Genomic DNA, 27040 nt, shown 5'->3' with positions numbered 1-27040 from the left:
AATTAAAAATAGAACTACCATATGATCTTTACTCAAATAAAACAAAAACACTCGTTTAAAAAGATACACACACCTCTGTTTATTACAATATTATTTACAATAGCCAAGACACAAAAGCAACCCAAGTGTCCACTGATAGATGAATGGATAAAGAAGACGTGGAATGTACGTACACACACAGACACACACACACAGTGGAATATTAATCAGCCATAAAAAAAGAATGAGATCTCGCCATCTGTAACAATATGGATGGACCGAGAGGGTACTATGCTAAGTAAAATAAGTCAGACAGAGAAAGACAGATACCATATGATTTCACTTGCATGTGGAATCTAAAAAAACAAGTGAGCAAACAAACAAAAAGAAGCGGAAACAGACCCATAAATACAGGGAACAAATCGGTGGTTGCCAGAGAGGAGGGGGTGGGGGGCGGGCAGAAGGGGTGGAGGGGAGTGGGAGGTACAGGCTTCCGGTTAGGGACTGAGTGAGTCCCAGGGATGAAGCATACGACCCAGGGAATATGTGGCATTGTAGTATGCTGTAATAGTGTCGTGTGCTGACGTAGCTACACTGTGATGAGCACAGCAGAACTTACTAAATTACTGTGTTGGTAGACTTGAAGCTTATGTAACATCATGTATCAGCTACACTGCAGTCAAGGAAAAACGCAGAATATTAAAATCATTATGGAGACTGCTTCTATGTAAAAAATTTACTCAAGGAGGAAAAGAAAGCTAAAAGTAAGTGATCCAAAGTGGTGGTAACAAGGCAGTCAGATTATAAGGTTTTTTTTTCTTTTTGAAAAGTGTGTCTTATTAATAATAATTTCTAACACTTATGGGGGGGCTTTTCAGTATGAAGTACTGTAAAAAGTAATTTTACTCTCATAATAACCCTATAAGGCAGATGTTAGTAATATTCCTATTTTACAGATTAAAAACCCTTAGATTTAGAGAGATGGAATAACTGGCCAGGATAATACAGGGATTAGGTGGCAGATCTGAGGCTAGACCTTGGTCTGGCTCATATCAAAGCCCAGACCTTTGATCACTATATTATACTTCTGTTTAGTTTTGTTTTTTAATTAAAAGTGTACTGTTTAAAAAAAAGAAGGCCATAGTAAAACCAAATGGCATTTCCTTTCTGTTGAAAAGAAGCCCTGACGCTTTACCTGGGTTGGCTCTAACTCTTTTAGAAATCCATGTGGAGGGGGTGGGAGAGGGAGAAGGAAGGCCAATGCAGGGATGGCAATGACTTGGGACAGGAAGGAGGGAGGACATATAGACACCTCCATGGCACCCACCTCTCCCTGTGACTTGCTCACATGATTCTCCTTCTTGGCAGCCTCCTGGAGTTCCATGGCCTGTTGGATATACATTTTCCCAGCTAGGATTTCATTTTCCAGCATCGACAGCTCCTTCAACGAAATGGGCCAATTCAACCGTTCTAATGCCCTGTTTAAAGCTGCCTTGTTTTCCAAGTACCGCATGGGTTTATATGCATCTAACCTAAAAAGAAAAAAAAGGAGGACAAAAAACAAAGAAAGCGGTAACAGAAAAAACATGGAAAGATGATTTTTCAGTAAAACCTCCCTTGAGAACCATCTCTCAGACAGATGTCAGGTGTCAGTGGACAGAATCACAGGCATACCCTCTGGTCCATCAGGACTGTGGTGGCTTACATGAGTAGCTTACATTAAAAATAACCATCTCTGTGAATTATGGTACACATTCTTCCCTATTACCTAATTTGATCATCTAATTTTGAAGTTCGATATAGCTTTTTTTTTTTTCTATTTTTTTGGCATATTTGGAACTCATTCCTTTCTCCCTAGGTCTAACATTTGGCAGGAACAAAAATGAGCTCCAAAGAGATTTCACACACTATGTCCAGTAGTAACTCTGAGAAACAGAGCAAAGCAAAGGGAAGGGAAGCAAAACAAAAGCCAAATATTTGCCTCAGAGCAGTAAGTCTTCTACCAGCTCATTCTAGCTATTTTGATCTCCTCTCCTCCTTTTATAAGCCTAAATAGGCCTAAACTTTCTGGCTTCATTGTTTTGGTACACAAAGAACAGAAGGCAAACTTTCTATGAGCCGAAGAACCCAGGCTGTGAGACTCAAGGGGAAGCCAGGGTGATGTGATGGCCCAGGTCCTGGATACTACTTCCAGTCCAGCTACTGCTACATCAGACACTCCTGGAGGGGGGACAGAAAGAAAGGGAAGGAGGAAGGAGGAAGAAAGAAAGAGAGAGAGGGAGAGAGAGAGAGAAGAGGGCATTTCATAATTATTCTCTTACTGCTGAAAGGGTCACTTCCTTTAGATTTAGGGTGTTGGAAGAGTACAGTGCAAACCCAGCACAACCATAGGACTCAATCCACAAGCAAACCTGTCAGATAACAGCAAAAATTCTTACTAAAAAAATCTAAATTCGAGTGATGTCAGCAAGATGGTGGACTAAGAAACCCCAGGCTCCCATTCCTCCCTAGGAGATGCTGACTCATCAATATATGGACCAAATTTCCTTTGTGAGAATTCCTGAAACCAGTTAAGAGGTCGCAGCACTCCAGATGAACACAAAACCAAGAAGAATAGTGGATTAAAGTGGATAGAAAAGGCTGTTGCATTTTGCCAGGCCTAGTCCCCCTGCTTCCCTTGGATAGTGCAGTGCAATTAGGAGAAAATTAGGAGAAAAGAAAAGAGGAACATGCATCCAACATTCTGGCTTTTGGGGGGGCTTCCCAAGAGACTGATTTCCATCTCACATGACTCAGAGCACTGATGGGAATGGTGAGATACTCTGGATACCATGTTAGGGGTAGCTAAAGGGAGTTCCCATGGCTTGTTACAGCACCAGAGACGCTGAAATACCAAAAACAGACACCAGGGGGAGGAAGAGATTATGGGCTCCTGAGAAGGAAGGGGGCAAACCTCTTTAACTGAGAAATTACACACACAAGCCTGGAGAAGGCACACCCCAGAAAAGGTTTGAAAGATCCCCAGAATCTGTAGCCCAGATGATTGGTGAAGGCTGTTCCCTGTAAGAAGCTAGTCTGTAAAGACTAGGAGATATAACTGTTTCTTTCAAATACTCAAATCTCCACTAAAAGATTCTAAGGCATACAAAAAAAACAGGGAAAGGTGGCCCAATCAAAGGAACAAAATAAGTCTCCAGAAATCTTTCCTAAAAAATGGGAGATCTCTGAGTGACCTGACAAAGAACTCAAAATAACTGTCCTAAGGATGTTCGGTGAGCTCTAGGAGAACACAGACAACTACATAAAATCAGGAAAATGTTGCATGAACAAAACAGAATATCAATAAAAATACTGAAACTATGAAAAAGAACCAAACAAATTCTGGATCTGAAGAATATAATAACTATGAAATGAAAAATTCACTAAAGAGGTTTAAAAGAAGACTTGTTAAAGCAGAAGAAAAAAATCAGCAAATTATTACTACTTTAAGTCATAAATTGTTCCAAGAGACAAAGAAAGACATTATATAATGATAAAAGGGTCAATCCACAAGGAAGAGATGCAATTATAAATATATATGCACCCAATGTCAGAGCTCCCAAATATATGACACAAACATTGACAGAAATGAAGGGAGAAATAATAAAAATAAGAGATTTCAATCCCCATTTTCAACTATTGATAGAACAACCAGACAGCTGGTCAACAAGGAAAGAGTACTTGAACAATATCATAGGCTAACTGGACCTAACAGATATATACAGAACACACCACCAGCCAACAGCAGGATACATATTCTGTGTATGTACACATAAAACATTCCCTAGGACAGATCACATGTTAAGCCATAAAACAAGTATTAGAAGTTTTCAAAATCGAAATCATTAAAAAAAAATCTTCTCTAATCGTAATGGGACAAAATTAGAAATCAATAGCCAATGGAAAACTGAAAAATCTAGAAACATGTGGAAATTAAACACCATACTCTTAAGCAGCCAACAAGTCAAAGAAGAAATCACAAGGAAGATTAGAAAATATCTTGGGATACATGAAAATGAAAACACAAAATAACAAAATGTATGAAATACTATAAAAGCAGTACTAGGAGAAAAATTTATTAAAAATGCTTACATCAAAAAAGAAGAATGATCTCAAATCAATAACCTAACTATATACCTGAAGGAACTAGAAAAAAGAAGAACTAAATCCAAAGTTAGTAGAAGGAAGGAAATAATACAGATAAGAGCAGAAATAAGGAAAATACAGCACAGAAAAATAGAAAAAAATCAGTGAAACTAAGACTTGACTTTGGGAAAGAACAACAAAACATAAATGCTCAGCTAGATTAACTGAAAAAGAGAGAAGACTCACATAACCAGAATCAGAGAGGAAAAAGGGGACATTATAACTAATGTCACAGAAATAAAAGGGATTATGAGAGACTACGATGATCAGTTATACACCAACAAATTAGGTAACCTAGAGGAATGGATACATTCCTAGAAACATACAGTCAGCTAAGATTGAATCATGAAGAAATAAAAAAATCTTAACAGACCTATAGCTAGAAAGGAGATAGAATCAGTAAGCAAATACCTTCTAACAAATATAAGCCCAGCACCAAATGGCTTCAGGGGAGAATTCTACCAAGCATTTAAACAATTAACACCAATCCTCCTCAAATATTTCCAAAAACTGCAGAGGAGGGTACATTTCCAGACTCATTCTGTGAGGCCAGCATTTCCCCATACCAAAGCCAGACAAAAATACTACAAGAAAAGAAAACTACAGACCAATATCCCTCATGAACATTGATGCAAAAATCCTCAACAACATACTAGCAAACCAAATTTAACAGCACATTAAAAAGATTACACACCATTAAAAGTGAGATTTATTCCTGGAATTCAAGGATGGTTCAACATATAAAAATCGATGTGCTGAGAGACGATGGACTCTGAAAAACAAATAGGGTTCTGGAGGGGAGGGGGGTGGGAGGATGGGTTAGCTTGGTGGTGGGTATTGAGGAGGGCACATTCTGCATGGAGCACTGGGTGTTATGCACAAACAATGAATCATGGAACACTTCATCTAAAACTAATGATGTAACGTATGGGGATTAACATAAGAATAAAAATAAATAAATAAATAAAATAAAAAATTAAAAAAAAATCGATGTGCTACATCACATTAACAGAATGAAGAAAAAAAAAACCCTCTTGGTCATCTCAAGGGATGCAAAGAAATCATTTCACAAAATTCAACACACTTTCATGAAAAAAAAAATACACTCAACAAACCAGAAATAGAAGGAAACTACTTCAACATAAGAAAGGCATCATATGAAAAGCCCTCAGCTGACATCATCCTCAACAGTGAGAAACTGGAAGCTTTTCCTCACAGATCAGGAACAAGGCAAGGATGTCCACTCTCACTGTTTTTATTCAGTGAAGTACTGAAAGTCCTATCCAGATGGCATGATTTTATATGTAGAAAACCCTAAAGATTCCATAAAAATACTGTTAGAACTAATAAATAAATTCAACAAAGTAGCAAGATAAAATATCAATACATAAAAATCAGTTGCAATTCTATGCACTAATAATGTATAATCCAAAAAGGAAATTAATACAACAATGCCATTTACAATAGCATCAAAAAGGACTTAGTACTTAGTACTTAGGAATAAAATTAACCAAGGATGTAAAAGACTTGTATACTGTAAACTATAAAATGTTGCTGAAAAAAATTTAAAAAGATGCAAATAAATGGGAAAGACATCCTGTGTTTATGGATTAGAAGACTTAATAGTTAAAATATCCATACCATCCAAAGTAATCTACAAATTCAATGCAATCCCTGTCAAAATCTCAATGGCATGTTTTGCAGAAATAGAAAAAATCATCTTAATTCATGAAACCTCAAGGGACTCCAAATAGCCAAAACAATCTTGAAAAAGAACAAAGTTGAGGCCTCACATTTCCTGATTTCAGAACATATATATACAAAGCTACAATAATCCAAAGGCTGTGGTATTGACATAAAGACAAACATGATCAGTGGAACAGAATAAAGAGCTCAGAAATAAACTCTTACGTATGTATATGGTCAAATGATCTTCATCAAAGGTGCCAAGATCTCGCCATGGAGGCAAGGATAGTCTCTTCAACAAATGGTTCTGGGAAAACTGGATATCCACAGGCAAAAGAGTGAAGTTGGACCCTTAACTTATACCATATATAAAAAGTGACTCGAAACAAAATGGATTAAAGACCTAAACAGAAGACCAAAAACTATAAAACTCCTAGAAGAAAATATAGGGGGAAAGCTTCAAGACGTTGGATTTGGCAGTGCTTTCTTGGATATAATACTAGAAGCACAGACACAAATGCAAACATAGACACATGGGACTACATAAAACTTAAAAACTATGCATCAAAGGAACTATCAAGAGAGTGTGAAGGCAACCTTTAGAGTGAGAGAAAGTCTCTGAAAATCATCTGATAAGTGGTTAAAATCCAGAATATATAAAGAACTCCTACATTTCAACAACAACAACAACAAAATAACCCAATTAAAAAATGAGTAAAGAACTTGAATAAACACTTCTCCAAAGAAGATATATTCATGGCCAACAAGCATGGGAAAGGATGTTTAACATTATTGATCATTAAGAAAAATGCAAATAAAACCACAAGGAGATATCATTTCATACCCACCAGGCCACCAGGATGGCTTTAGTTATTTAAAAAAAAAAAGTAAAATAACAAGCATTAGCAAGGATGTGGAGAAACAAGAACCCTCATACCTCATTGGTAGGAATGTAAAATGGTGCAGTTGCTCTGAAAAAGTCTGGTGGTTCCTCAAAAAGTTAAACATAGAATAACCCTGTGGCTCAGCAAATCCACACCTAGATATGTTCCCAAGAGAAATGAAAACTTATGTCCACACAGAAACTTCTACATGAATGTGTATGGCAGCATTGTTCTCAATGGGCCCAAGGTAGAAACAACCCAAATATCCACCAATGGAAGAATGGATAAACAAGCTGGTATGTACACACAATGGATCCATACTGAGGCATAAAAAGGTACTTATGTATGCTACAACTTGGAAACATTAAGTTTTTACAAAAAGGAAGTAAAAGAAGCCAGACACAAAATGTCACATATTATATGATTCCTTTCATATGATATATCCAGAAGAGGAAAGTACACAGAGACAGAAAGCAGACTAGTAGTTCCCAGAGAGGGAGAGAGGTGTGGGGAAGGATTACTTAATGGGTACAATGTGTTTTTTCTGAGGTGATAAGGTTTTGAAACTAGAGGGAGGTGGTGGTTTGCACAATATTTTGAATAAATAACATAGAACTGTACACTTTAAAAGTTAACTGTAGGTTATGTGAATTTCACCAAGATAAAACAAAGTGAAGAGAAACTGGCTTACTTTTCTTTTTCCTCTTGAGATAATGCTCGCCAAACAATTTTATTCAAGCGCCTATTTAAAAAAAAAAAACAATAATCATTTAGTAGCAGTAGTTCATTTCACGGCAAAAGGCTGATCCCAGGCTCTGAAGGGCACTGCGGGCAGATCCCGAGCCAAGGGACACCCACACTGGACCATGTCACTGCCATTTGCTTAAAGATACTGGATAGGAGTATCTGCCTCCCTCGGCATCACTGTGGAAAGCTCATGGCTTTGTAGCAGTCATGTTGAATATTAAAGGAGGGCACAACTCTCACCTCGGTCAGGTAAAACCCAGGCTAAGAAATGGAAGTAAACAAAATGGTTGTCATTTTCTCTGCATGAAGTCTCTAAACACTCACTGATTTTCTCCCTATGGAAAAGTATAACCATGCCCTTAGAGACATTCTTCTAGACCTGGATTTTCAGAGAAAAAGGTGTGAAGAGAGTCATAAATAATAGGACCAGGACACTTTTTAGAGATCAACGAGCCTGACTTGCTTGTTTTCCAAACAAGGTCACTGAGAAGGGCAAACAGATGAAGTGCCTTGCTCACCCATCACAGCTTGGTGGTGGTGGCAGCGCTGAAACTTTCTGAAGCTCATCACTGAACATGTTCGCGGAGAGAGAGGAAAGGAGGAGGCTGAAGCCAGTGGTTTCTATGGGGTAGATGCAGCTCCTTTTCTTGTTATGAATCAGTGATGCTTCTAGCGGAGGTGCTGGCCCCATCCTGTTCCCCCGTTCTGTACCACTACATCATTACCCAAAGTAGGCTTCCTGGAGTGCAGGGCACAGAACACTGGCTCCGGGCGGCTGGGAGCTGGTGTTCCATGAAAAAAACAAGCTTCAATACAATGAGTTGGGAGAATACTGCCCCTCTCCAGGAGGCATTCTCTAACCACTGGACCCAGCATCAGCGGCACAGGGCTTTGAGAACACTTTTGGGGTGTTACCCTGCCTGACCTCCCTTCCTGAGCCTGGTGAGACCATGGCAAGGGGGTCTGGCATGCGGTGAAGAGCACAGGCTCTGGAGCCAGACTGCCTGGGTCCAAAGCTCAGTTGGCTTCTCCACTTATTAGCTGTGAGACTTTGGGCCAGCAGCCAACTTCTCTGTAGAATGTGGATAATAATGGTACCTCCCTCCTAGAGTTGCCATGAGGGCTCAGTGAACCAGTGTGTGCGAACCTGTCTGACACGGGTGAATGCTCTGTACGTGATACAAATAGTCGGGAAGCAGGCAATAAGCCAGCTCAGTGCTTCTGTCTCACTTGGAGGCTTTGAGTTCCTTGGGGCCTATTTGGAAATTGGGTTATTTTTAATTACGTGGTTCACATATCTATAAGCAGGGCTCCTAAGACCTGTTTAAAGGATTCATAGGATACATTTTTGGCTTGTGTGTATATGCGTCTCTGAAAACAAAAACGAAAATACAACTTCATTTAAAAATCCCCTTAAACCTAAACCTTGAACGGAGAGGCAGTATGTAGTAGGGAGGCTGGGAGTGAGGCCAAGGGCTTTAGAGCCACATGGCTCTGGGTTCAAATCTCAGTGCCTCTACTTTGCTGCTGTGTGATCCTGTTATGTTATATAACTTTTTGAAACTCTGTTTTCTTATCGCTGAAACAAGGATAACACCACCTACCTTGGTGTTGGGAGGATTGAGATGTACATACGAAGTGACCAGGAATAACTCAGTGTTTATTCCCTCCAGGTTCTGAAGATGGGCGAGGCTTGGAAACTGAGAAACCTTAGTAAATGTGGGTCCAATTAGCTAGCACACAGACCACTAATTTTAATTCAATCTTTTAGAAAATACTTTTCTAAGAGCACACTTACATAACCTCTGTTATTCCCCCTTTTTTCCATCTATACTGAGATACTTGAAAGTACAGAGGGCAGAAAAAGTGGGTGGGTGTGAACTGAGGCAGGTGAGAGTGTCAATCCCAGCTCCGCTGACCGGCCAGGTGACGGTGGGAAAGCCACGAAGGGTGTGGGATGAGGGCCATCGCTGTGGGATGCCGAGAGGCTATGGGACATGAAGGCCTCTCTGAGGCTGGTCCACCCCTTGATTCAAGGATTTTACCAACTATAGCTTTCTTCTTTTTGTTTTAGGAGAGTGAAATTTGGTTGAGGGGTTGTATTCACTAGCTCTCTACACCTCTAGTTGACAAATCTACTTGTGCCAAGAATTGCCAGAATTTGCAAAGCAACTTGTAATTAACGACGCTTCAGAAATCTAACCAACAGGCAGATCATTTTGGAGATCATATGCAGAGGTTACTAAGGATGGCCCCACAGCCAGGTTAGAACTGATGCTTCTCCTCTGAATCTGAGGGCTGCAACCTTGACCTTACCCTCAAAATAAAAATGAGCTGCAGACAATGACCCCAGAAGCCAGCCGGCCCTGCCAACCCTCACTCAAAGTTTATACTCAGACACACAAAGCCAAAATTGCTATCTCGATTCATAAAATATTGAAACAGAAGGACTCCCACACACAGCCAGTAAGTGTGACCAACATAGCTAGTTTATGTCACTATTTTGGCCAAAGGGCTATGAGCTTCCCAACTGTCTGGTCATTGCTAACCATACAAATTCAGGGTTTTATTTGGCTTACCTGTGATGGGAAACTCCTTAGAAATGTTATATTGGGAACGGAGTGGGAGTAAACCCAGTTTCATTGATTACTTTTCATAGTATGTGTATCTTTACTATGGAGCAAGATGGAAAAGGGAATTGACACTTATACCAACAAAATTCTTAAAACTATTGAATGCAAAAGATCAGGAAGTTTTGTTCTGTATAATACTAATGTTAATATTAATATTATTAAGTAATAATATTAAATATTCATTTAATATAAACATCACATTAATATCATATATTAAGTCAATTATATTGAATTTTAAATAATACTAATCATATTAAAATTAATATTACTATTAATAATAGCAATATGCATTTCTCTAAGGGTCCTAAAAGGTTTTTCCATATTCACTCATTGGAAGTAAGAAGTGGGCCAAATCACTATGTCTGTATTTTGGTTTTGCTGTTAGGGAAGGAGGGATCCCTGTTTTCAGAAAGGGAAAGGGTTAATGTAGGGGGAAGAGCTGTGTGACTATTATACTCTGTGTATTTATTGTTATTTTAGGATTAGCAGATTCAGGAAATGAAAGGGGTAAGTAATTAACATTAATTGCTCTTTATATATAATTTACATAACCATCACAACTGCCTCCGGAGATAGATTTTGTAAATAAGGAATCTGAAGCTTGCAATTGTTACATGACCTGCAAAGTAGACGTCAGAATCAAAAATGAAACCCAGAATGGGGACCTCAAAGCCCTAGCTTGTGGGCCTGCATCAGGCTTTCACAAACCAGGTAATTCTAGAACTCAAATATTTGACTGAGTCAAGCAAATTCAATTATAATATGAATGATACATTTTGAATAACTGAATTTGATGAATTTTAATAACTAAACATGAATTAGATCAGATTCAAATTAAATTCCAATAGTCAAATACATACATAGCAACACCTGCTATCAAGAGGAGACATGGGGGAAAGCAAGGCTGCCAAGCTCCGGCCCTTGGAAGTTGACATCCTTGCAGGGGAGAGCCAGGCCTGTGCAGAAGCTGTGAGCCCTCTGAGGACTACAGGCAAGGTGGCTGGTGGAGTCACTGGGGAAAGGCCTCTTGGAGGAGGGCCACTGGAGCTGAGGCAAGACGGGAATGAAAGAGGCCAGTTGGAGGACACGAAGAGGGGCAGCATTGCTGGGAGGCAAGGGAAGGCCTGCTTGGCGCAGAGGGAGAGGCAGAGCGGAGGGGCAGCCCCCTTGTGCAGGGGATGGGGGGAAATCTACAGAGCAAAGCCTCAGGCTCACAGACATGAGTGAGCCTTGGCATAGTTTGCTGTGTTTGCAAGAGAAAGGAAGGGCAGACAAAGACTCAGAGAAGTCCTGAGGAGCCTGGAGGCAGCCGAAGGAGCTCATGTAAACCTCCATTCTTAGGTGAGGGCAGGAGAAGGCTCCCGTGAAAGGAGATTTGCAGAGGCCTGTGACAGGCATGGTGGGGAAAGGCCAGCCTCTGAACTGGACTGTGCACCCCATGTGGCAGGAGTCAGGCTCTATGCTTCTTTCAAACACACACTAGACACACTGCAAAATGACAACAGACCAGCATACGCTGCCTAGGACACATCGTTAACTTTCATGTACTTTATTTCATTCCTCCCACCCACATGGTGGTAGGTGAAAACCCAGTTGCACAGCTTCCAGAACCAAGAAAAGGCTTGCCCGGAGAAGCAGGGCATGCTTAAAGTTCAAGTGCTAGGCACAGAGGCTTAATAAAGTGCTGGGAGTGGGGTGGGGAGGAGACCACAAAGCTAGGCCAAGGGTGAGACCGGGCATCTGCCCTTGTGAAAAGAGACCCCTATCTCAGCACTAAGACAGTGACTAAGAGTATAACTTTCACTGGAGCCGACTTGATCGTCCTCCTGATCTTGGGAAAAAATGGTTTACATAGTAGGAGACACATTATCTCCATTATCTCATTATTGTGGAGTTTCATTAGTCACTTTACAAAATCTTAGGTGTCGAAATGATCAAATTCACTCTGCTAAAGGGAAAGCGTCAAAGATCTCAGGGAAACGTGAGATTTCTATAGATTTTGGAGAGGGAAGATGGTTCCTTTAAAACTCTGTTGGACTTCTTTAGGTGCCTGGCACAGAGGAAGCGCCTCTGTTTGTAGCCGCTACCGCTGATAATCCTTTGGGGCAATCACTAAGTAGCTGCTCCAGGTAAAGAAAAAAAAATCTAAGCTAAAACAAGAGAAAACAAGCCCAAACAAATAAATTCCACAGCCATTAAAGAGCAGCCAGGAATAATACTCACTTTTCATAGCTCTTAATGGCCTGTTCCACTTTTTGCTTATAGATATTAAGCTTGACTCCTTGGGGGTTAATTAATGTCATCTTATTGGTGGTGTTGCACACGTGTGCCAGAGGGAACACCTGAACAGCAATACCAAAGGAAGGCGTCAGCTGATAGGTTAACATGTACCTTTGAAAATGGATCTACAGAACATATGGCATGTTTTTATGACTATAAAACCAGTATAATTACAGAAAAATTAGAGAACACGGATAATCACAAAGAAAAAAAAATAAGAATCTGAGATATCATTGCTAATCTTTTTCTTCCAATTTTAAAACTATATATTTTTAAAATCACCACCATGCACACACACAAAACAACAGCTTTGGGAAATTCCTAGTCAGAAACAAGTATCATCTTCATAAGCCCCTGTCAAACTGATGAGAGTGAGCAATTTTTAAGTAAAAGGATCGCCTTGTTGCTACTTTGTAAATTACTACTTGGGTTAAACATCTTCCTCATATATTTATTTTACATTTTATTTTCTCTTGAAAATATCTGATTATATTTAACATCTTTGGACTATTTTCCTTGTCAGTTTATAAGAGATTCTTATAAATGTCAAAGAGAGAAGCCTTAGTGATCACATTCTATAAGAACAGCAGACTACCAGAAAGAGAGGGCTTCTTTTGTAGTCTTTCTGCTTGCACCTGGTGCTTACTTTTGGGTTTGGGTATGTCTATGATTCCATGCCATCTTCTTAATACCTATAATACTATATACTTACCTCTTTGCATGTTACCTCTCTCTCTCTAGTAGAATATAAGCTCCATCAGAGTAGAAACTTTGTCTTATTTACTACTGTATTCCCATTACCTAGAACATTGGCTGGCACATAGTATGCCCTCAACAAATGTTTGTTGGTAAATGAATAAATATATATTCATAAAAAAGTATATTCCATACCTTAATATTTAAACAAAAGAGAAAAGTCTAACAGAATGCCAAGCTATAAAATTGCTTCAAAATTATATATGATTCCAACCATAGCAGCATGTAGGCATTTTGAAAATGTGGAGAATTGCTTTTGAGAAGTAAATTTTTACTTTCAATCAAGATGATATAGGTCATGCTTTTATGTTCCCTCTTATATCCAAAATTATACAAAAATTGAATTGTTATTGCTTAAGGAAAAAAATGCAGAGAACGGAAAGGAGGAAGGAAAGAAAAAAAGGTCAGAAGCATGGCTGATAAATTTCTAGATACAAAAGTTGAATGGAACTGGGAACAAGTGAGCAGGGCTGAAGTTGTGGACTTGCTGTCTCTGTGTTTAAGGACAGCAGGGGCGGGGCGGAGGGGGCGTGTGGAGGCGCGGTGCACAACTCCTGGAGAGCAAGTGGGACTATGTATGAGTGTTTGTACGCCAAGTGCCCAAGTCAGGCTCAGTGCGGGCCTGAATCCAGTACTGGTCTGAGGGCCTCTCACCCTTGAAGAAGATTCTGCCAACTGAGAGAGGACACTGATGTAGCATCACCACCAAGAACTATACCAAGCCACCCTCTGAATCTATCACATTCCAGTACCACCGAGGAATGAGAGCTTTAAACACCAGTGGGCGGGGTGGGTGGGGGGAGGTTACAAGGGGATAGATTTAGGCAACTGCAAAACTGGAGAAAGAAAAATACAGATTAAAATAATCCTGTTAATCTATACTAAAATTCCAAAATCTATAATGAAAAAAATGCAAAAATGATGGCTGAGAAAATCAACAATGAGATTGTAAATTCAGTTGAGAAGAAATTAATCTTATGAGCCATCTAACAAAAATTTATAGCAATTATAATTAAAATTATGATTAGGTTCTTCAAAGAAGTAACAGTTATGTAAAAGTACAAAAACATACAGAAGTGCCATAAGAAAAAATGGACAGGAAAAAGAGTACTTTAAACCTATCTTGGAAAAAAGGACATTGAAATGGATGGCTACATACACTAATTTTTTAATTTAAACATCAAGACCAAAACAAACAAGAAAATAGGCAAAGATTCAGAAAACAGAAAGAAATGAAGAGGCTATGAAATCAAACCTCACTACTTGTCAGGAGCAGGAATTCAGCATGTGGCTTCTAGAACAACTTTTGTCAAAGGGAAGGGGCCAGAACAGTAGGTTAAAAGGTGAGTCGACTGGGCTTTGAACACTGAATGAAGCTTGCAGTAATACGGAAAAAAAAAAAAAGAACACCACAACTCTCAAAATAGAGCTACATATCACAAAAACTTTCAGAGGAAAAAGAAATCAATCTCCACAAAATCAAAGACCTTTACATTTTTATCACTTCTGGAAAAAACACCCCCTTAGAAGTCTATAAATAGCTCTCCAAGTTTGCCAACATATGGCCCAAATGCAAATCAACACCATAAAATATTTAGCAACATGATAACATTTATATTAATGTTCTACTTCCCTCTTTTGTGGTTTTGGATCTCATGCCTTGCGTGGCCATCATGTACTTCAGTGTGGTAGTAGTTCAAATTTGGCTCTGTGCACCCACTCTCATTCCTTTCTGCATGCAGATTTAGGGAAAGACAAAGTCATACTCCACACCTTCAGTCTGTGGTCTTAGTTTTTACAACATGGTGGTCACATGGAGGTCCCATGGGATATTCTCTTTATGATGTCAAATGTAGTGTGACTATGAGGTCGTAAGGGGCATTCTGATAGGACTTGAGGGATCAGAACCATGGCCGCCCAGCTTCTGCAAGGAAGCATGTGGGGAGGAGGGTGCAGTTAATGAAAAAACTGACAACTTTGCTTGAAAGGGAATAAAACCTGATCACATCTCCTTTGAAAATGATTTACTTATTACCTCTCATAATGAAAATCAAGAGACCCTCTTGGACAATATTTGACAACAAAAAAAGAGCCTCATGATATCACCTACCTCAATTCTCTTGAGATTAACCTAAAGAAGCCTTACCAAATTGATATTAATAATCATACCCTGTGGGGAAAGATTTTAACTATGAGAAAGGGAGGGAAGATGGGGGAGAGAGAGAGAGAGAGATAAATGAGGGAGAGACAGAAAGAAAGAAAGAGAGAGAGAGAGAGGGTCATCGACCATAAAGAAAGAAGAAATTGCTAGAATTCGTAGACAGCTAATTTGGGTTGATTCTGTTAGAATTTTTCCCACTGTTAGACCTGTAAGCAACCACTGTATTTAAGAATAGTTTTGTCAATAATGGTAATAGTGTTTATCCTTTACTCTCTGCCAAGCATTAAGCACTCTCTACATATTTTCTCATTCAGTCCCTATATTGATATATACATTGAGTTGCAGGTTTTGTTACATGCCTTTTCTTTCTACCAAACTCTGCTGTTCTTTATTCCTTTCAAAAAAAAACCTACTAGTTTTCTAGCATAATACATGTACAAAGTAACCATTTATTGAATATTTGAAAAACTAAAACTATATATAAATTAAAAATAATGGTCAAGGCTCAAAAAATGTTTATCTATATTATAAAACATAATGAAGTCTGGATTCCACCAAATTTGAATTCTTGGTAATTGAGGCATGGGATGAATGTAACTTTGCTATTTTTTTAAGAGGTATTTGCTAGAAATATGAATAAAGTGAACAAGATTTTGAGAGATTTAGCTTATATAAGAAAACTATTCTGAAATAATAAAAGAACAGAAAATTAAAATGAAATACCATTTTCACACAGCAATTGGCAAAAATTTTTTTTTTAATGTACTGCTCTTAAGTGATAACAAAGACATAGGTAAATAGGCCTTGTTAAAATTCCAAGTAAACTGTGCACTAATGGGGGACTAATTTAAATAAATTGCAGTAGTTCATATTATTGAATATTAGTGCAACCATTAAAAATTCATCCAAATATGGTCATTACAAGGGAGTATGTTCATAACAAATGCTAAATGAAGGAAGCAGAATACAGAACTGTATGCACAGGTATTAGTTGTTAAAGTCATACTACAGGTAGAGTTCCTCCTGACAACATTCTGTGTTTATCAGCAACCCCACATTTTGAAAATGAGAAAACAGTATGAAACTGGTGTTTATATATTTATTGTTCAACCTTGGCTTAATTCACCAATTTCACTTTTTTCAACTTAATCAGCTCTTCCAACAAATATCCCAGAGCTTGCTGCCAGATTGGCCAAGGAGAGGTCTGACGGGATGTGCGTAATGAAAACGCCAGAGCTGCACAAATCCTGCATGGGTAACTCTGAACACAGATGTGGTGGCTTTATGGACAGTGCGGATGCACAAACTGCTGAGTGCAGAAGCTTAAATGTCTGCTTTCAAACTGGAACATCTCCAGTCTCCAAAGAACAAATGAAAGCAGGACCACACAATTAACTGGCAAAGGAAGAGTGTGTCAACAAGATCATTCATAAACCCAAGAAAATATGTTACTTACTACAGAGTAGTCTATGTCCCACATTTTTCATATAAACTTTTAGAAAAGAAATGATTGTTCTTTTCAATTTAGTGAACACTTTAATTGTAGAAGATAAACATCTGTTGACCTGGAACAATGTTCACCATAGACTGTTGAGTAAAAATGAAGGCACAAAACTGTATATTCAGTTTGACTTCATTTTGGTAAAACAAAAACAAAGAACAAAAGATACATATGTAGCGAAAAAGGTCTGGTCAAACAACTACCAAATGATTCATCAGTGGTGGAATTATGACTCTACTGTTTCTTTCTTTTTCACTTATCTGTATTTCCTAATTTTTATACACAGTGAATATATATAGCTTTTGTAGTAACTGTCCTTTTAAATTTTTAATTAAGATAAGCCTTTCTATCAATACATAATTTCGTTATGTTCAATGCTACTATATACGACAGCAACAAAATGCTTGTCCTTAACAGCATCCCTAACCTCTTTGCATCTAACTTCCTTGTCAGCTAAACGACAAGATGAATAGCAATTTCACTAAGTTGCTCTAACTTTTAGATATAATACTTTGATGATATCAAATGCTTTGTTCGAAACCCAGTAATGAGGGCTCATCATGTACTATATTAATGGGATTGTGCCATGGCCTGTCAGAAGTAAATGATGGAGCTAGTGTGCAAGCCCAGCGTATCTGACCACAGAGTTATGTGCCTAATGAACCCAGATTACGGCAAAGCAGGAAGCCTTGATGGGATGTTATTAAAGAACATCATGATGTTGATGCTGATTATGTAAATTTCCAATGATACAGATTAATGTTCCTGAATTATTTCACTTTTCTTTGAAGCAATTGGCAATAAAGAACTCTGAATTCCAGATTCATCAAATAACTAAAACAATTTTATCCTTTATATGACTTGGCAATGAATTAATCTTTTTGAAAGAGCTAAGGTAAAATTATCTGGTCCACTGGAAACCAAAAGTGCCAGTTAGCATCTTGTAATGAAGAGTTGCTAGGGCAACCTCTCTGCTCAATACTTCATTTCCAAGGTGACAGATTTGATGCTGGTCCGGAAAACACTGAAAACCAAAACAGCATTGTGTTCCAGAAGAAGAAAGAGCCCATACATAAGTCATGAATGAAATAAAGAGCTGGGGACAAAGCCAAACACTGCTTTACAATTCGGCCCAGACAGATGTGGCCAGGCACAGAACATAGGAGTAAGAGTCAATTAAAATTCTCAGTGAAGTGGGTTAAGATTCAGGTTTCCTTTTCAGCTCCATTATACTTTTTTGTCTACTTTTTCATAAAACATTAGGTCCAAATCTCAAAAAGCTATACATCCCACTAAGGAGGAGATATTTTTAGGTTATTGTCTTACTATTCTTTCCATTTCTAAGTGAGGGTCTCTTCCAGTCAGAGAAGATGTTAAGGAATAAAAGATATAGGCGTGCTTTGAGAGTGAAGTTGGAATTTACTGCAGTATACTCCCATCATCATCATGATTTGTGCTCTAACTATCAATAATGGAGGAAGGTAAGCATGCTGGATGGTGTGTTACCTACTCACAGGTCTGTGATGAGAATTTACATTGTCACAAAAGTCACCAAGCACAAGTACCAATGGTGGAATGCAATTGAAAAATGTTGCTCCTCATCCCTTGGCTTTGCTTTCTAGGGTCAGAAGACTAGAATGTTCTTATAAAGAACAGAACCCTCACTACTCTTCCAGTTTTTCCGTCTTGGGAATCACTCCATATTTTTTTCTCTCTGAGCCCCACATGGCTTAGTCTTATCTACCTGACTTTGAAAATAGCCTTGGATCCACCCCCATTGTTGCCACCTGGGTGATAGTCATCCAGGCTTTGCCTCCTGACTGACTCTTACCCTTCCCAGCTTCAAACCTCTCCAACTACTCTGCACATTGCTGCTGAAGCCCAAACTTGATCTTCTGCTAAAAACCCTTTGCTTGTCCTCAGGATGACATTCCAACTTCTTAATCAATCAAGGCACTTCCTTTACTAGTGCTAACACCTTCTTCCAGTCACACAAAACATTCTTTAGAATAACAAACTTTCTTGGACCCTTAAACTCCCCCACCTGCTCCCCCACTGCTTAGGACATCCCTCCCAACGTCCTCACCTCATAACTCCTTTTCTGTTCCTGGGTCTTAACTCTCACAGCCAAGTGTGAAGCCTTCTTTGACAAATGAAACTGGCTTAGGGGCCTCTCCTGCATCTTCACTCTGCACCTCCCACTTGTCGCATTTAACCAGGACTTTTTTAAATTGCTATTTCCTCCATGAGATGGTAAACTGTGTTCGGGTAGAAACATTGGTTGTCTTATTTGGCTATACTATAGAGATCAGCTCAGGGCCTGCATACGGTAGGCATGTAATATTTGTTGAATATTTTTAGAATAAAAGCCAATATTTACTGAGTGCCTGCTGAGTATGGACTATTACATGCATTACTTCTTTTAATCCCATAACAATCTCAGAGTAGGCATATTATTATTATATAAATTACTGTTTACTTCTTCAGAATACGAACCAGTGAAGAGAGGACAGGTTGAATAAGATTTTACGTCTGCATATTATTTTGAGGGTTTTCAAAACATTTCTACACTTATAGAACAAATGCTTATCAACAAATATTATATAGAGTTCCTCTTGGGAAAAAGGTTGTCCTTGGGGCTGTAACTAGTAGAAATGTAAAATTTATTTGGAAGGTTATTTGATTTCATCTGTCAAAATTTTAAACATGCACACCCTTTGGGTCTAGCAACACCACTTCACAGAATCTACCCCAAAAGAGACACGTACATGTGCCCAAAAATCTCTGTGCAAGGAAATCTGTTACAGGATTGTTTGTGATATGGAAAAGAAGGATATAATGTAAATGTCCATTAAGAATGGGAAAGAACTGGGGATGACAAGTACAGCACAGGAAATACAGTGAACAGTACTATAATAGAATTGGATGGTGACAGAGGATGTTACACTTGTGGTAAGCACACCATAACTTATAGAGTTGTTGGAATCACTGTGTTGTACACATAAAACTAATGTAATATGGTGTACCAACTATACTTCAATTAAGAAATAAAATAATGAGGAAGAACCTTGAAACTAGTAAGAATGAGACAGACCCATATCTACACATCTGTAAAAGTCTCTAACAGCTTAATTTTTTTTAAAGTAGGATCCATACCCAGCATGGAGCCCAACATGGGGCCTGAACTCATGACCCCGAGAGTAAGACCTGAGCTGAGATCAAGAGTCGGACATTTAACTGACTGAGCCACCCAAGTGCCCCTAAGACCTTAATTTTTAAAAGATAATTTTTATAAAATAAACAACAAATTATAAAAGATAAAAATGGCAAATCCATATGGTATCACCTCATTTATGATTATTAAAATTGTTCTGCATATGTGTATAAATATATGTTATGTATACATACATATATATATGAGCGTGTGTGTAGAAAAGAGTTGGAGAGACTGTCTTTTTTCCATTGGATATTTTTTCCTGATTTGTCAAAGATTATTTGATCATAGAGTTGAGGGTCCATATCTGAGCTCTCTATTCTGTTCCATTGGTCTATGTGTTTGTTTTTGTGCCAATACCATGTTGTCTTGGTGATCACAGCTTTGTAATATAGCTTGAGGTCCAGGCAACGTGATGCCCCCAGCTTTGTTTTTCTTTTTCAACATTTCCTTGGCGATTTGGGGTCTTTTCTGGTTCCATACAAATTTTAGGATTGTCTGTTCCAGCACTTTGAAAAATGCCAATGGTATTTTAATAGGGTTGGCACTGAAAGTGTAAATTGCTCTGGGGAGGATAGACATTTTAACAATGTTTATTCTTCCAATCCATGAGCATGGAATATTTTTCCATCTTTTTGTGTCTTCCTTAATTTCTTTCATAAGTGTTCTGTAGTTTCTAGAGTATAGATCCTTTATCTCTTTAGTTAGGTTTATTCCTAGGTATCTTACGGTTTTTGCTGCTATTGTGAATGGAACTGATCCCTTAATTTCTCTTTCTACAGTTGCATTGTTAGTGTATAGAAAAGCAACTGATTTCTGTGCATTGATTTTGTATCCTGCCACATTGCTGAATATGAGTTCTAGTAATTTGTGGGTGGAGTCTTTTGGGTTTTCCACATAAAGTATCATGTTATCTGCGAAGAGGGAGAGTTTGACTACTTCTTTGACAATTTGGATGCCTTTTATTTCTTTTTGTTGCCTGATTGCTGAGGCTAGGACTTCTAGTACTATGTTGAACAACAGTGATAAGAGTGGGCATCCTTGTCGTGTTCCTGATCTTAAGGGAAAAGCTCTCCAATGGAAAGAAGACAGTCTCTTCAATAAGTGGTGCTGGAAAAATTGGACAGCTACATATAAAAGAATGAAACTGGACCATTCCCTTACAACATACACAAAGATAAACTCAAAATGGATAAAAGAACTCAATGTGAGACAGGAATCCATCAAAATCCTAAAGGAGAATATAGGCAGTAACCTTTTCGACATGGCCACAGCAACTTCTTTCAAGACACGTCTCCAAACGCAAGTGAAACAAAAGCAAAAATGAACTTTTGGGATTTCATCAAGATAAAAAGCTTCTGCACAGCAAAGGAAACAGTCAACAAATCTAAGAGGCAGCCCATGGAATGGGAGAAGATATTTGCAAATGACACTACAGATAAAGGGCTGATATCTAAGATCTATAAAGAACTTCTCAAACTCTACACTCAAAAAACTAATAAACCCAGTCAAAAAATGGGCAGAAGACATGAACAGACACTTCTCCAAAAAAAGACATACAAATGGCTAACAGACACATGAAAAAATGTTCATCATCACTAGCCATCAGGGAAATACAAATCAAAACCACAATGAGATACCACCTTACACCAGTTAGAATGGCAAAAATTAACAAAACAGGAAACAACAAATGTTGGTGAGGATGTGGAGAAAGGGGAACCCTCTTACACTGTTGGTGGGAATGCAAGCTGGTACAGCCACTTTGGAAAACAGTATGGAGGTTCCTCAAAATGTTAAGAATAGCTACCCTATGACCCAAAAATTGCACTAAGAGGTATTTACTCCAAAGATACAGACATAGTGAAAAGAAGGGGCATGTGCACCCCAGTGTTCATGGCAGCAATGTCCACAATAGCCAAACCGTGGAAGGAGCTGAGATGCCCTTCAACAGATTAATGGATAAAGAAGTTGTGGTACATATACACAATGGAATATTATTCAGCCATCAAAAACGATGAATACCTACCATTTGCATCGACACGGATGGAGCTGGAGGGGATTATGTTAAGTGAAGTAAGTCAAGCAGAGAAAGACAATTATCATATGGTTTCACTCATATGTGGAACATAAGCAATAGCATAGAGGACCATAGGGGAAGGGAAGGAAATTCAAAGGGGGAGAAATCGGAGAGGAAGATGAACCATGAGAGACTATGGATCCCGAGAAACAATCTGGGGATTTCAGAGGGGAGAGGGGGAGGGGGTAACAGGGTGATGGGTATTGAGGCGGGCACGTGTTGTGATGAGCACTGGGTGTTATACTTAACTAATGAATCACTGAACACTACATCAAAAACTAATTATGTACTATACAGTGGCTAACTGAACATAATAAAAAAAAATTGGAAAGGTAGTCACCAAACTATCAGAGTTTCCTTTGTAGACGAGAGTGGCTAAGAGAAAAGCTTCCACGTTTTCCTTTAAAGACTTCTACATGGCATTCCATACTGAGAATGTATTCATAAATTACTTAGCAAATAAAAATAAACCAATAATTAATTAAAAATTAGGTTCCCTTTATATTTCACCATTTTATCATTTGTTATAAGTCTGGTTTTCTTAACCTTTGTCAGTATAACATTAATATATATTCAGTTAAAAGTAGTACAACAAAAACTAGAAAGTACATAAACAAAACCCCCAAATCTCCAATAATCTCCTAACTCAGATAAACACTATTAACATTTTGGTAAAAGAGAAAAGGAGGGAGAAAGAGTGCTACGTCTACATCATACATATATGTAACCAAATTTATGTACTATATATGTGGAGCTTTGTACCTGATTTTTTCATTTAGCATTAATTATACGTAGAGCTAGTGTATAAGAAAGCAACTGATTTCTGTGCATTGATTTTGTATCCTGCCACATTACTGAATTGCTGTATGAGTTCTAGTAATTTGGGGATGGAGCCTTTCGGATTTTCCACATAAAGTATCATGTTATCTGTGAAGAGGGAGAGTTTGACTTCTTCTTTGCCAGTTTGAATACCTTTTCTTTCTTTTTGTTGTCTGATTGCTGTTGCTAGGATTTCTAGTACTATGTTGAACAATAGTGGCGAGAATGGGCATCCTTGTCATGTTCCTGATCTTAAGGGAAAGGCTCTCAGCTTTTCCCCATTGAGGATGATATTCGCTGTGGCTTTTTCATAGATGGATTTTATGAACTTGAGCAATGTTCCCTCTATCCCTACACTCTGAAGAGTTTTAATCAGGAAAGGATGCTGTATTTTGTCAAATGCTTTTTCTGCATCAATTGAGAGGACCATATGGTTCTTCTCTCTCCTCCTATTAATGTGTTCTATTACATTGATTGATTTGCGAATGTTGAACCACCCTTGCATCCTGGGCATAAATCCTACTTGGTCGTGGTGGATGATCCTTTTAATGTATTGTTGGATCCTATTAGCTAGGATTTTGTTGAGAATTTTGGAATCCATATTCATCAGGGATACCGGTCTGAAATTCTCCTTTTTGATGGGGTCTTTGCCTGGTTTGGGGATTAAGGTAATGCTGGGCTCACAGAATGAGTCTGGAAGCTTTCCTTCTGTTTCTATTTTTTGAAACAGCTTCAGGAGAATAGTTATTATTTCTTCTTTGAATGTTTGGAAGAATTCACCCAGGAATCCATCAGGCAAAATCAATGCATAGAAACCAGTTGCTTTCTTATACACTAACAATGCAACTGTAGAAAGAGAAATTAGAGAATCGATTCCATTTACAATAGCACCAAAAACCATAAGATACCTCAGAATAAACCTAACCAAAGAGGTAAAGGATCTATACTCTAGGAACTACAGAACACTCATGAAAGAAATTGAAGAAGACACAAAAAGATGGAAAAACATTCCATGTTCATGGATCAGAATAATAAACATTGTTAAAATGTCTATGCTGCCCACAGCAATCTATACCTGCAACGCCATCCTGATCAAAATTCCAACATTTTTCAAAGTGCTGGAACAAACAATCCTAAAATTTGTATGGAATCAGAAAAGACCCTGAATCACCAAGGAAATGCTGAAAAAGAAAAACAAAGCTGAGGGCATCATATTGCCTGATTTCAAGCTATATTACAAAGCTGTGATCACCAAGACAGCATGGTACTGGCACAAAAACAGACGTACAGACCAAATGGAACAGAATAGAGAGCCCAGATATGGACTCTCAACTCTATGATCAAATAATCTTCGACAAAGCAGGAAAAAATATGCAATGGAAAAAAGACAGTCTCTTCAATAAATGGTGCTGGGAAAATTGGACAGCTGTATAGAGAAGAATGAAACTCGACTATTCTCTAACACTATACACAAAGATAAACTCAAAATGGATGAAAGAACTCAATGTGAGACAGAAATCCATCAAAATCCTAGAGGAGAACATAGACAGTAACCTCTTCGACATTGGCCACAGCAACTTCTTTCAAGATACATCTCCAAACACAAGTGAAACAAAAGCAAAAATGAACTCTTGGGATTTCATCAAGATAAAAAGCTTCTGCACAGCAAAGGAAACAGTCAACAAAACTAAGAGGCAACCCACAGAATGGGAGAAGATATTTGCAAAGGACACTACAGACAAAGTGCTGATAACCAAGATCTATAAAGAACTTCTCCAACTCAACACCCAACAAATAATCAAGTCAAAAAATGGGCAGAAGACATGAACAGACACTTCTTCGAAGAAGACATACAAATGGCTAACAGACACATGAAAAAATGTTCATCATCACTAGCCATCAGGGAAATCCAAAACAAAACCACAATGAGATACCACCTTACACCAGTTAGAATGGCAAAAATTAACAAAACAGGAAACAACAATTGTTGGTGAGGATGTGGAGAAAGGGAACCCTCTTACACTGTTGGTGGGAATGCAAGTTGGTATAGCCACTTTGGAAAACAGTATGGAGGTTCCTCAAATATTTAAAAATAGAGCTACCTTATGACCCAGCAATTACACTCCTGGGTATTTACCCCAAAGACACAGATGTAGTGAAAAGAAGGGCCAAATGCACTCCAATGTTCATAGCAGCAATGTCCATAATAGCCAAATTATGGAAAGAGCTGAGATGCCCTTCAATAGACGAATGGATAAAGAAGATGTGGTCCATATATACAATGGAAGCTTACTCAGCCATCAGAAAGGATGAATACACAACTTTTAGATCAACATGGATGAGACTGGAGGAGATTATGCTAAGTGAAATAAGTCAAGCAGAGAAAGTCAATTATCATATGGTTTCACTTATTTGTGGAACATAAGGAATAGCATGGAGGACATTAGGAGAAGGAAGGGAAAAATAAAGGAGGGGAAATCGGAGGGGGAGAAGAACCATGAGAGACTATGGACTCTGAGAAACAAACTGAGGGTTTTAGAGGGGAGGGGGGTGGGGGGATGGATTAGCCTGGTGATGGGTATTAGGGAGGGCATGTATTGCATGGAGCACTGGGTGTTATATGAAAACAATGAATCATGGAACACTACATCAAAAACTAATGATGTACCTGTATGGTGACTAACATAACATAATAAAATTAAATTTTAAAAAATTACATTGAGAGCTTTTCCCTATGTCATTCCTTATTCTTTAGGAACATGACATTTAATGAACGTATGACCCTCCATGATACGGGTATACCCTGTAGACATTTAAGTTGTCTTCAGCATTCTCATTGTTAGATATAAGGCAGCACTAACCATTCTTTGAATATATGTATCAGTATTTCTGATTATGAAATATCTACATATGGATTCACTGGAGAAAAGGCTGTATGCTCTTAACACCTCTGAGTGTACTGCCAAGGAGGCACCAATTTATACTCCCACCAGCAGAATATAAAAGTTCTCATTTCATCCTAATTTTGCCATCACTGTTCATTGGTATTTGTGTTTGTTTGTTTATTAGTATTTTTTAACCTTACAAATTTGATGGTGGTGGTGGGGTAGTTGTCTAACTGGTTTTTCAGTTTGCACTTTTTCTCAACGCATATATTAGGTTACCAGGTAAGAAATATTTTTGTATGGAGTTTTGATTATTTTTTAATTTATCTCCCTAGATTTTCCAATGAGGTATTTACCATTTTTTTATTCTTTTATGGTATGGGCACGTGTGTATGTATGTTGTTCTGTGAACAGAACAATGATTTATACACACACACACACACACAGGTTTATATGGATGCAAACTCAAAAACATATTTAAGACATTACTCTTGTAACTCTTTGTTGTATATGTTACAAATATTTTTCTGAGCTCTGCCTTCATTTTATTTGTATGTTTTTATGCAATATAACATTTTTCTGTATTTGATCTATAAATCCTTCCCTTGTGGTTTCTTCTTTGATTTTATGTTTGTACTTCCCTACCCTATCATGTTTGTTTTTTTGAGAAATTTACTTTTCCATGTTTCAGGCTATTGGAAGGCTTAGAAGGAGACGTGAGAAGCACAAGAAAATTCTACTTCTCGGTAGAGTTCACTAAAGACATCTTATTCCAAATAAAACTGAAGAGTATTAATAAAATAAATGCACAGAATAGGAAAAGCTGCCACCAAACTTCCTAGAAGAAATCAATTAGTGTTCAGTTTCTCTCTGCTTCTTCTGGAGGAAGTCAAGTTCAAGTGATACATTGTTATCTGACCAAACAGGTTAGAGTTCACTGGAGATACAAATAGAACCTGCCAGTCACAAGGTCTCAGCCAGACACAGAACCACTCACTGTGAGGCAGAGTCATGAGGAATACATCATCAATCACACACAACCTCCAGAGCAAAAATCACTGGTTGTGCAAAACTAGGGTGCATGTTGAACTCCGTGAGTGTAATGTCTTCAATGTGACTAAGAGAAAAAATTCACCAATTCCTCTGCTTCTTCCAAATACATCAAGACCAGTTAGATAAAGCCCCCACCCCCTTTTTTTAGATTTTATTTATTTATTTGACAGAGGGAGACAC

General features: G+C 38.2%; 1 protein-coding gene across 1 annotated transcript in view; it reads right to left on the bottom strand.

Annotated features, from left to right (window-relative positions):
- Positions 1-27040, bottom strand: part of VWA3B (von Willebrand factor A domain containing 3B) — a 214933-nt gene that overhangs the window by 35399 nt on the left and 152494 nt on the right. Inside the window, exons 20-22 of the mRNA XM_035001730.1 lie at positions 12338-12456; positions 7426-7476; positions 1307-1511 (exon numbers count right to left, since the gene is read on the bottom strand). Coding sequence (XP_034857621.1) covers positions 1307-1511; positions 7426-7476; positions 12338-12456 — 375 coding nt within the window. The remainder of the gene's footprint in view (positions 1-1306; positions 1512-7425; positions 7477-12337; positions 12457-27040) is intronic.

The sequence above is a fragment of the Mirounga leonina genome, unplaced genomic scaffold, assembly GCF_011800145.1.
Source record: "Mirounga leonina isolate KUSES-001 unplaced genomic scaffold, KU_Mleo_1.0 Mir_125, whole genome shotgun sequence".
NCBI classification, from domain to species: domain Eukaryota; kingdom Metazoa; phylum Chordata; class Mammalia; order Carnivora; family Phocidae; genus Mirounga; species Mirounga leonina.
Note: the sequence above shows the minus strand (reverse complement) of the source record. Positions and strands in the feature narration are given on the sequence as shown.